This window comes from Haematobia irritans, chromosome 4 (genome assembly GCF_050003625.1).
Source record: "Haematobia irritans isolate KBUSLIRL chromosome 4, ASM5000362v1, whole genome shotgun sequence".
NCBI classification, from domain to species: Eukaryota; Metazoa; Arthropoda; class Insecta; order Diptera; family Muscidae; genus Haematobia; species Haematobia irritans.
In genome coordinates this window covers 105,618,419-105,630,627 of record NC_134400.1, presented here as the reverse complement: position 1 = coordinate 105,630,627, position 12,209 = coordinate 105,618,419, and the positions used below count along the sequence as shown (strand labels likewise).

The 12,209-nt window shown below is 34.2% G+C and overlaps 2 protein-coding genes across 2 annotated transcripts in view; one reads left to right on the top strand and one right to left on the bottom strand.

Annotated features, from left to right (window-relative positions):
- Positions 1–11,265, bottom strand: part of LOC142233004 (uncharacterized) — a 175,279-nt gene extending 164,014 nt beyond the window's left edge. The window contains exon 1 of the mRNA XM_075303766.1: positions 10,486–11,265. The gene's annotated coding sequence lies outside the window, so the exon portion shown is untranslated. The remainder of the gene's footprint in view (positions 1–10,485) is intronic.
- Positions 6,502–10,464, top strand: LOC142235699 (uncharacterized). The gene is made up of 2 exons (XM_075306959.1): positions 6,502–6,906; positions 10,417–10,464. The coding sequence occupies exons 1-2, from the start codon at positions 6,502–6,504 to the stop codon at positions 10,462–10,464; spliced, it is 453 nt and encodes a 150-aa protein (XP_075163074.1).
- Positions 11,266–12,209: the final 944 nt, after the last annotated feature.

Below are 12,209 nucleotides of genomic sequence, written 5' to 3'. Positions count from 1 at the left end.
GTACATTGTGCTAGTATATGACCGTTAACAACCATGCCTAACTATGTTAGGTCCATATCGGTCTATAGTTATATATAGCCCTCAGATAAATTGATCCCCAATCACAAAATATTGGTCCATATCAAGTTCATAATTGTATATAGCCCCCATATAAGCGACCCCCATATTTCAATTCTGGCTCTCTACCACGTATGGACTAACTCACAATTTAGAAAACGATGTTAAGAAGTTTTAAGATATCACAACCCAAGTTATTCGATTTTGGATGACAGTCTTTCGTAGAAGTTTCTACGCAATCCATGGTAGAGGGTACATAAGATTCGGCCCGGCCGAACTTACAGCCGTATATACTTGTTGTGATTGATTTCTAAAAAAAACACAAATAAATTTTTAAGGAAATTCAATTAAGTTTTTAATTAAAAAAGTGTTGGTGATATTTTGTCAGTTATATAGAAAAATTCGATATTTTTCTTCAAAAGAATCTTGTTGTCAATTGTTGAGATGAAAGAATTATATTCCTGTGTGCAATCTTTTTCCATTATCAGATAACTTCTTACTTTCCCCCATGTACCTATATTCGGAAACGTAAATCCCAAGAATTTATTTTTCAAATTCCATTTGAAATCCTTATTAAAGAGACTTATAAGGCCAAGTTTTAAGTTTGTATGGTTTAGGATTATGAAAACATTGCCAAACGAATATTTTGCGATTTGCGGTTCCGAATATCGGAACATAGGGGTTTATGTTTTACATTTCGTACCAAAATACTCATTCTTCATTTTATCATCACTACTATGTATAAAGCAATTGCATAAGTCCACATTCTACTAGTGGTGGTCTAATAGTTTTTCTTTTCATTAATTTCATTTTCAGTAACGAATCAAAATTTAATGTATTTTTCAATTTTCTCTTGTCATTCGAATTAAAAATACATTAAAATGAAAACATGAATAATAGAATTGCAATGCCTTCGAGCAATGTTGCACACACAAACGTGCATGAGTTATGCATATCGAGCAAATTGTTCTATATTCTTTATTTATGAGCACAGCAGTTGACAGTAGTTGGTCAAATATTGATGTTGCATAATCGTCTGCCTAGGTCTGTCTATTCAGATCATGGTGATGCTTTATATCTCTAGGTATGATTTTGAGTTTGTCATGATGAGGATTGTATGTAATGCCTGTATGTTTTTGTCTTGTTACAAATGCCATTATACATTCTTAGAACAATATAGTCGAAAGCGTGTAAATGAGCCAACGTACATATGTTCTCAGGTGGTTCAATGTTCTCTAAAAAAAAAATTATACATGTACCTTTTGTGTGGCGCTTAGTTAATATGCATCACTTATATATAAATTGATAATATAACCAAATTATTAAAAAGTCTAAGACTTTTATAAATTTCGAAGAAACTGGTAATTTTATCTGTGAAAACTCTATCCTAATTTTAAAGACAAGAGCTTTAGCAATCACACATGTTTAAGATATATATCAGATAATAGATGCTGTATACCGGTATCTTCAGGTGTACTACCATGTATTTACACGTATTTACAATTGAAAAATACTCTCTATTCTAAGCTTTTAGTACCACCACTCAATACTACTGATTAGCTACAATGCGAGTAAATACGAGTGATGGGATACTTAAAACAACGGAGTAAAAATTTACCCCAAACTAAAGTCTCTCTCTTCACCATTACTCTCTATCTGTTTTTGTGATGCCAACTGTTATTAGCTATAATTGAAATTCAACGCTTATTATGTTTCATAATGAATGATGTACTTATAATAAATAGGTGGGAGAAGGTTGCAAAAAGTAATGATGAATAACATACATCATTGATTCATTTATTATTCTACTAATTAATGTTTTCTGTTCATATAAAGCTTTGGGGAAAAACTTATGTTGCAAATTTTGGAAAGATTTGTCATGAGAATCTATTAGATTTTCCTCTTTTCGAACGTGTGTCATTACCCAATAACTTGGGGTATTTCCCACATAACAATATCGGAGGTAACGCCTGCTGTCGTCATTATCCCATCATTAACATTAGTCATCAGTTTTCCCCCGATAATGCAAGAATACCATCATAATAGAAAGTGAACTCGTCTACAATGTTCTTGAGTTAGCCTATATGGTGAGGGTGATTGCTAATTGTCTGCTTGAGCTTTTCCTTAGAATTCTTCGTTATAAACAAATTATACAATCACCAACAACAGTATATTGTAACGAACGTATTTACATAGCTACAAATGAATGCTCTTGTTGTCAATCTCTCTCTCTCTCTCTCTCTTTCTCACGAAAATGTGTACTGTTAGTAGTAGATTTATAAATACAGCAACACGTAAGCATTTGTTTTTCACACATTTCTTCATTCTCGCAAACACTTGAGAGAGGGATGGGATGGTTTGAATTCAATCTCTTGCCGACAAACAAGATTGTCACGAATGATACTCACACAGTCAACACCATGAGTGTCAACAATGTACGTAAGAACAATTAACTTCTATTGCTGCCGCATTCATTTTAACAGAAAGGAGAGACAAACATATATAACAGATTACATGACGCGACAAGGTAAGTTTATCTACATATGTAATTTGCCGTTTTTTCTTGAAGCACCGTAAGAAAACCTTACCTATCCGCCTTATATGAAAAATAAACATACATGTACATACACATAAAACAATTGTTCCAAATACCTACAACAAAGCCCACAATGCATTCGCAATATGTTTTAAAATGAAATATTTTTGTTAAAAATTGCAAACACTCATTTAAAACAACATAGCAAAATTAAAATAAGGGGTCATGGTTTCGTGAGCCCATTTGATTCCAAATGGCATGTAAATTGTTTTTCTCGCAAAACATGAAATTATTATCGAAATCGTATACATAATGTCCGAGAAAATAACATGGTTGCGACAAACATTTTCACCGTCCAGAAATAACATTTTGCTCTAGAAGGTGATCGTATCCCTTCCCTGGCTGTCAGTGTTGCCAGGTGATTTTTGATTCTTCCCCCCAAATCTTCAGAAAAAAACCCCTAAAATGGTCTAGACTTTTTTCAAAAACCCCCAAAAATTTTAAGAATGTAAATAGTACAAAAATGGGTTCCAATGGGTTCCGTGTAAAAATCCTGTAGCGATTCACTTTAAAAATTAAATTTAACACAAATAGAAACGAAATTTTAGACAAACTAAGTTTTCGAAATTTTTCACAATTTCGTCCCTGCGAAAAGTGTTTTTTTCTTGGGTGTAATAATAAAGGGTGATTCTTTTGAGGTTAGGATTTTCATGCATTAGTATTTGACAGATCACGTGGGATTTCAGACATGGTGTCAAAGAGAAAGATGCTCAGTATGCTTTGACATTTCATCATGAATAGACTTACTAACGAGCAACGCTTGCAAATCATTGAATTTTATTACCAAAATCAGTGGCAGAAAATCCGCTTTTTTATCGACAAATTTTGTTCAGCGATGAGGCTCATTTCTGGTTGAATGGCTACGTAAATAAGCAAAATTGCCGCATTTGGAGTGAAGAGCAACCAGAAGCCGTTCAAGAACTGCCCATGCATCCCGAAAAATGCACTGTTTGGTGTGGTTTGTACGCTGGTGGAATCATTGGACCGTATTTTTTCAAAGATGCTGTTGGACGCAACGTTACGGTGAATGGCGATCGCTATCGTTCGATGCTAACAAACTTTTTGTTGCCAAAAATGGAAGAACTGAACTTGGTTGACATGTGGTTTCAACAAGATGGCGCTACATGCCACACAGCTCGCGATTCTATGGCCATTTTGAGGGAAAACTTCGGAGAACAATTCATCTCAAGAAATGGACCGGTAAGTTGGCCACCAAGATCATGCGATTTGACGCCTTTAGACTATTTTTTGTGGGGCTACGTCAAGTCTAAAGTCTACAGAAATAAGCCAGCAACTATTCCAGCTTTGGAAGACAACATTTCCGAAGAAATTCGGGCTATTCCGGCCGAAATGCTCGAAAAAGTTGCCCAAAATTGGACTTTCCGAATGGACCACCTAAGACGCAGCCGCGGTCAACATTTAAATGAAATTATCTTCAAAAAGTAAATGTCATGGACCAATCTAACGTTTCAAATAAAGAACCGATGAGATTTTGCAAATTTTATGCGTTTTTTTTAAAAAAAAAGTTATCAAGCTCTTAACAAATCACCCTTTACAATATGTCTATCAATCAAAACAGGCAGGCAAAACAAAATAATTCAATGTATAAATGTTTTAAATCAAATTAATTAAAAAAAGGTTTATAATGTATAAATAATAGAAACAAACAAGGAAACAAAAATTAAAGTTCCGAAAATATATATCGACTATTAAAATGCTTTCAGCTGCTAAGTTAAAACATGATTTCTTAATTTGTTTTTAATTGTGTCAAATATTAAAAATGCCCTTTCGACAGAAGCGTTTGAAAAATATAACGAAGATAATGCTATTGCATATTTGCTTATATTTGGGAACTTGGGTAGACTTTTTTTCCAAAATTCATGCCAGAATTGTTCCGAATTCGGTTGAGAATTGCTTCACTTTATAAGGTCTAAGATACTTGTTTACCCCCAAAAATCCCCCCAAATAAATGTTACCCCTAAAAATCCCCCTTAACGTGATAAAAACCCCTAAATTTGGGGGAAAAACCCCCAACCTGGCAACACTGCTGGCTGTATAACTTATTCTTGTATTGGTTTTAAGATATAAAAGCCGACAATAATGTTTTTGTTAAAAAAAAAAAATCTACGATTTACAATCACAAATTTATTTATCAAAAGATTTTCTCGACACACAGTATTTATATGTGTTTACATAAACGTCCTCTATGGATATATACAAGCACACAAACTCAACAGACCGTCCTCGAAACTGGAGGCCCTGAGTATCCAAAAATGCCAAGAAAAGCTTACGAGTAAAAACAAAATCATATAATACTCTTTTTATTTTTTGTTTCATAACCGTATAGCTCTGTGTTTTCAGCATGGTTGGGGAAGGCATCTTGAACAATGTAGTGAGATAGAGAATACAATAATCGAATGTATGGAGAAATATAAGATAGTGCTCTTCCACAGTTGGCTTTTCTCTTTAAAAAAATTGGTTATAATTTCTCTGTTTAGTTCTGCACACACTAAAGTCTCTGTGTGAGTTGCCATAACCTCGGGAGAGTAAACCTCCATGTTATGTAGACCGACACATTTGTTTACATGTACAGTGGAAGACATAGACGTGTTTTAACTTTTTTGATAAGTTCTTTTTCTGTGCTTTTAAATGCGAATGAGACAAGTCTGGGATTATTTCCAGCATCATCAGGGACGATTTATTTATTTAATCTGTCAACAACATGCACAGAAAAAAGTATTTTATAGCAAGAATAAACTACCTCGTGCAAAATCGAACTAAATTATTTGAAAGTAAACAATTGGCACCTTAAAAATATATACACACAAAGAAAATTTCATTATGCCAGTGTATGCCTAAGGTGAAACATTAGGTTGTGATAAATTTCGAAAAAATAAATATAAATAAGTTAAATTTATCATTAGTTTAACCACCGAATTTTTCTAGTTTGTTACGGATATATTATTTTCCATACACACACAAGGGAAAATTATTTGTCTCCGGAACGAAATATTTAAAAAAAGGTATCATCGTTACCATAAAAAAAGGTATCATCGTTACCTTTTTTTATACCCACCACCATAGAATGGTGATGGGGGTATAATAAGTTTGTCATTCCGTTTGTAACACATCGAAATATCGATTTCCGACTATATAGAGTATATATATATTATTGATCAGAGAGATTTTCTAAGACGATATAATCGATAAAAGAATAAGCAGGGTCATAGAGAGGGCTACTAAGGATTCAATGAATGATTATGAGATTAATTGCATATCTTCGTTTCATTATGAAACTCCACTCCAGGAAAACATGGAGGTTTTTGAACTATACTTTGGGAAGAAATATTAATCGCATCACATTAGTAAAGGATCTAGATAGAGTTTTGATAAAGGATGATTCAGTCATGGCTCAAAAATTGAATGATAATTTTATTGACTCCATTAGCACCTTGAAGACAAAGATTGAGACTTTAGCTGTGGTCAATATAAATGCATTGATGACGTTGCAACAATGTAGTTCGTGCTTATCAGTGAGATAAGTGATGAAATTTGTCTATCGGGAAAAGCTACGGTCATGATAACATCTCGCGTAGGGTTTTAAGAGAATGTTGCAGTTGCACCACATTTGGCTAGCATCTTGAATACCATTATAAGGAATGGTTCCTATCCAGACATTTTAAAGTTGCATAAGATTATTCCAATAGCGAAAGATAAAAATTACTTTTCGATTGATCAGTTTCGACCTATTTCCGTTCTTCCAGTCATAAATAAGATTTTTGAGAGAATTATTCATCGTCAAATGTTCACATATTTTGAGTCGAATAATTTCCCTTATGAACATCAATATGGTTTTAGGAAGGGATGTGCAAGGAAGTATTTTGCGTCAATTACTTTTCGCCATATATATTAAAGATATTAAGAATTTGGATCTTTTTGGAGAAATATTTTTGTATGCTGACGACATATGTCTGTTCTACCCCTTTAAATATGGTACTTCGGCGAGGCCATATATTGAGCGTGATTCTGCCCTTATATTAGAGTTTATGCGAATTAATCGATTGTTTATCAATGAGAGGAAAACTGAGCTAATTCGTTTTAGACCCTACAAACTTTCCGATGTGGCATTTACCGTTAATATAGGTGGAAACCTAATAACTGAGGTGGATTCAGTCAAATATTTGGGACTTCATCTACAATCCAATATGTCATGGGATCAACATATACGCCACTTGAAATCAAAAATAGCACCGGTAATAGGAATACTATTTAAGTTCAAATTTAAATTCAGTCGTGAGACTAAATTACTTATCTACCAAACGCTAATTCAAAGTGTTTTGAACTACGTAGCCCTAATCTATGCTTATAAGAAAACTGCAGAACTGCGATCTTTGCAAAGAATGCAGAATAAAGCTCTAAAGACAATTGCAAATCTTCCAATACATTTTTCGACATATGATCTGTATACAGACATATTTCCGAATATATTGCCTATACACGGAACATATAAGTTTCAATTACTTACATATAATTTCAAATGTGTTAATAATATCGGACATTTTTGCACAAGCTCGTTTTTTGTCTCCAAGCAGGTGAAGTTTGAAGATGGGCTATATATGTACATGTTTTGGTATAGCCCCCATAGAAATCGTATTTTCTATCCGATTTTCCTGAAATTGGAAGCCTAGAGGTATTTTAGGACCATAAATAAGTGTGCCGAAAATGGTGCCTATCGGTCCATGTTTTGGTATAGCCCTCATATAGACCGATCTCCCTATATTACTTCTTGGGCTTCTAGAAACCATATTTTCAATCCGAATTTCCTGAAATTGACAATCTATAGGTATTTTAGGAACAAAAATAGGTATGTCGAAATTGAGGCGTATCGGTCCATGTTTTGGTATAGCCTCCATATAAACCGAACCCCCGATTTGGGGTCTTGGGCTTCAGGAAACCTTATTTTGTATCCGATTTGCCTAAAATTTTAAATCTTGAGGTATTTTAGAACACCAAATAAGTTTGGCGTGTATCGGTCAATGTTTTGGTATAGCCTCCATATATACCTATCTCCGGATTTCACTTCTTGGGCTTCTAGAAACCGTATTTTTAATCCGATTTTCCTGAAATTAGAAATCTATAGGTATTTTAGGTGCATATTTTTGGCATGGCATCCATATAAACTGATTTCCTGATTTAACTCCTTGGGCTTATATAAACTGTATTTTTATTCGATTTGCCTGAAATTGCAACGGATGTTAGTTTTTATCGCTCCATTTGGTAAGGCCTCCATATAGACCGATGTCACTTCTTGAAGGTATAGAAGGCGCACTGATCATGAAAGTTGCTTGAAACTGAATGTACAATTCCCAAATCTATAGATTTTAGATGTCAAATCCAGTAACACGCTACGACGAAGAGATTGCAAGAGATTTTATGACAAGCGATGGCAAGTAGGTAAAATGTAGGTATAGAAGGCGCACTGATCATGAAAGTTGCTTGAAACTGAATGTACAATTCCCAAATCTATAGATTTTAGATGTCAAATCCAGTAACACGCTACGACGAAGAGATTGCAAGAGATTTTATGACAAGCGATGGCAAGTAGGTAAAATGTAAACAACTTAATAACAGATTGTCTGATAAGTCCCCGGTCTAACAAAGAAAACCATATTTTTTTGTCAAAATTCGTTTTTATTATTCAACATAGTTCCCTTCATGAGCGATACAATGATTATAACGACCCTCCAATTTTTGATACCATTTTGGTTTTGCCTCAAAATAGGCCTCCTTCGGTTTTGCCTCAAAATAGGCCTCAGTTTCGGCGATCACCTTTCATTGCAGCCAAACTTTTTCCCTGCGAGCATTCTTTTGAGGTCTGACAACAAGAAAAAGTCGCTGGGGGCCAGATCTGGAGAATACGGTGGGTGGGGAAGCAATTCGAATCCCAATTCATGAATTTTTGCCATCGTTCTCAATGACTTGTGGCACGGTGCGTTGTCTTGGTGGAACAACACTTTTTTCTTCTTCATATGGGGCCGTTTTGCCGCGATTTCGACCTTCAAACGCTCCATATAATATTCACTGTTGATGGTTTTTCCCTTCTCAAGATAATCGATAAAAAATTATTCCATGGGCATCCCAAAAAACAGAGGCCATTACTTTGCCAGAGGACTTTTGAGTCTTTCTACGCTTCGGAGACGGTTCACCGGTCGCTGTCCACTCAGCCGACTGTCGATTGGACTCAGGAGTGTAGTGATGGAGCCATGTTTCATCCATTGTCACATATCGACGGAAAAACTCGGGTGTATTACGAGTTAACAGCTGCAAACACCGCTCAGAATCATCAACACGTTGTTGTTTTTGGTCAAATGTGAGCTCGCGTGGCACCCATTTTGCACAGAGCTTCCAAATATTGATAAATGATATGACCAACATGTTCCTTTGATATCTTTAAGGCCTCTGATATCTCGATCAACTTCATTTTCAAATCATTTCAAATTATTTTGATGTTTTCGTCCGTAACCACCTCTTTCGGGCGTCCACTGCGTTCACCGTCCTCCGTGCTCATTTCATCACGCTTGAATTTTGCATACCAATTCAATTATTGTTGATTTCCCTGGGTCAGCGTCCGGAAACTCATTATCAAGCCAAGTTTTTGCTTCCACCGTATTTTTTCCCTTCAGAAAACAGTATTTTATCAAAACACGAAATTCCTTTTTTTCCATTTTTTTCACAATAACAAAAGTTGCTTCACCAAAGGCGCTCTATCTCACAAACTAATTGACTTACAGACGTCAAATTTTGACACGAATCATTTCAAGGTTGGTACTATATAAAAATAATATGCATTTAATATTAGCGACGTCATCTATGTGTCAGACCGGGGACTTATCAGCCAACCTATTATAACGAGAATTTACTGGATTTACGAAATTCGTGTCATAAAAGCAAAAGTGAACTAAACGTAAAGAAAAAATCATTGCCGCCATAGCATTAACACAGCAATAAATTTATTTCTACGGTTATTGAAATTTATACTTAATTTAAAATTTTGGAGCCATACATAAAATTCCTTTGGATGAGGAAGATTTATGGCAAACAATTAAAAATAAACTAAAACAAAAAATATTTTGCACTAATTAATCAAAGTTAATTGTAGCATCAGTTTAATAACGATTTTTTTTCTGTGTAGAGACGAATGGAACTAAACAGATCTAAAATGTGTTTAAAAAGGCTACAAATGTTTAAAATATTAATAATTTCATTAATTTGTTTTAATCGAAGAATATAATCCTTTTTATATTCTATTAATTTTGTTACATTACTTAGTTTATAAAAAATCGTCTCAGAAACACGCTTGCATATGTAGTTCAAACAAAAATACAATTCCATTTGGAATTTCAAAAGTAGGCCTTGAGGTGTGTACTAACCGAGGCTAAGTACTTATCGGACCACCCACATTACCTATCCTAATCTTACCTAAATATCGTATAAAAAATAATTTAGTCTACAAAGTTTTTACTATGAAGAATATATTTGTCCCCCACTGTATTTAACTCTGTTACGCTCTGTTTTTATTAAGGCGTTGAGATGTGTTTGCCAAAGTGCTCAGAGAGCTTCGGAATTTTGTAACGCTCTGTTGTGTTGTGGTTTTCATTACTACTGTTGTAGTTGTTGCTGCTGCTGCTTTCAATTTCAATTCACGCAATCCTATCAGAACTTTTTATATCATCAAAACACTTGCATAATTTGTTCATTTACAGTTTTCCATTTGGGATTTTAATAGTTTGGACAATTTGAACATATTATGAAACCAATATTTATCCACTTACCTTTTGATTAGGTTTCGCAATTTTTTTTTCCAAAACGCTAAAAATTATTGAAATGTTGACAATGGGGATATTCTTAATTTGGCTTATTTTGTTAAATATTTATTGATGTAAAAAATTGGGCTTTAATATTTTCTCGTCGTTTAGCAAGCTTCTGTTTCTTTTTTAAACAATTTTATTTTTGGGGCGTATCATGTTTTGTAAGATACGATTTATTTACGTAACTAACATTTGAATCTGTTTTCCTTTTCTTCTCAAATGCTTGGGTTACGTTTTTCTTGCGGTATGGTAAAAATGTTTACCGTCGATTATTTTAAGCGAATTGTTTTATGCACAATTTTTATTTTGTAGGAATTTGTGATAAAAACATGATGTACTTTTGAAAAGCAATTCTTTTTATTTTGCACAAAATTCGCATTTATTCAACACATTCACACTTATACAACGAAACGTTTAGGCGCGAGAGGGGCTCTGCTCCCACGTTAAACAAACGAACGAACACAGGCACATACACGTCTCTGGCAGAGGGGTGGACGAACGCACGTTTGAATTGTTCTGTAGTATTTTGGTCCTTTACAAGGCATACCAACACATGCATTAACACCAAAAACTTCAATGCGATTACAAAATGTGTTATTTTATTTTATATTTATTATTTATCCGTTATTTTTTTGTTTTTATATTGTATTCTCTTCACTAGAAGAATAATAAAAAATAGAAAATGACGCGCGCTATTAGAGGCGATTATTGCTGCACATCAACGCCACTGCCTAAAAGCGAATGAATTGTTTGGCGTGTCTCTGCTCTGAACTCTCTCGCAAAAGTGTTGCCATATTATCTCAATATTAGTCTACTTCTCTATTCCCTCTAATTGAGTTTTGATGGCGTGGCGTATCTCTCATTGTGTATTTGGCTTTGTATTTCTTTTGTATGAGTTGGTCATTGTTTATAAATATTTTGCATACTCGTTGTAGATCAAAAACAATAGATGATGAAGACGGGAGAATGGGCAACGTCATGCCAAAAGTTGCATTTACGGTGTTCGATACACACACGTTCGTTCATTTTTAATTTGCAATATTTTTTGTTAAAAACTCACAAATGATGTTAAATTTTGTGTAAATAATAATGAGAAACTTTTGACCGATTGTTCTACGTCATTCCCTGATATAAATTTCTTTTTATTCTTAGTTTAATTTGTGGAACAAAAAATCATAAACGACACGTTTGCATCGAACGCCGTCAATGGTTTGATACCCTCTGCTGCCATTTTCCCATCTTCATCTTCCATTGTTTTTGTTGTAGATTCTCCCAATCTGTCTCTCTCTGAGTCGACTGCCTGTTAACGCTATTGTTACTCTTAATATGTTACTAAAGTCTACAGCTTTTGTTGTGGGGGATGTGATTATGTCACAGGCCTATCCCAGACGTTGAATGTCGAAAGAGTTTGTAACACTAGCTGAATGGTTAACAGTGGTTCGAAAGTCAGATCAATCAGTTGTTTAAACACAATCTACTGTTAAATAAAATTGTTCTATGAATAATAAATAATGACATGTGTAATAACTATAATTATGACACTTTAATTACTTTTAAACTCATCTTATTCAGCAAACCAATCACAATATATAGTTATTGTGAAACGAGAAATTTTCGTTTTAAATTGTGAGTGTAGAAAACTGAATCGCCAAGTAAATATGATACTGCCTCGAAAAGGTACACAAAAA

Excerpts from the sequence above, each read along its gene's own strand:
- LOC142235699 (XM_075306959.1), top strand. The coding sequence starts at position 6,502 with ATGGTTTTAGGAAGGGATGTGCAAGGAAGTATTTTGCGTCAATTACTT. Across the intron at positions 6,907-10,416 it reads TGAAATCAAAAATAGCACCG|TTTTCCATTTGGGATTTTAA; the intron begins GTAATAGGAATA and ends GTTCATTTACAG.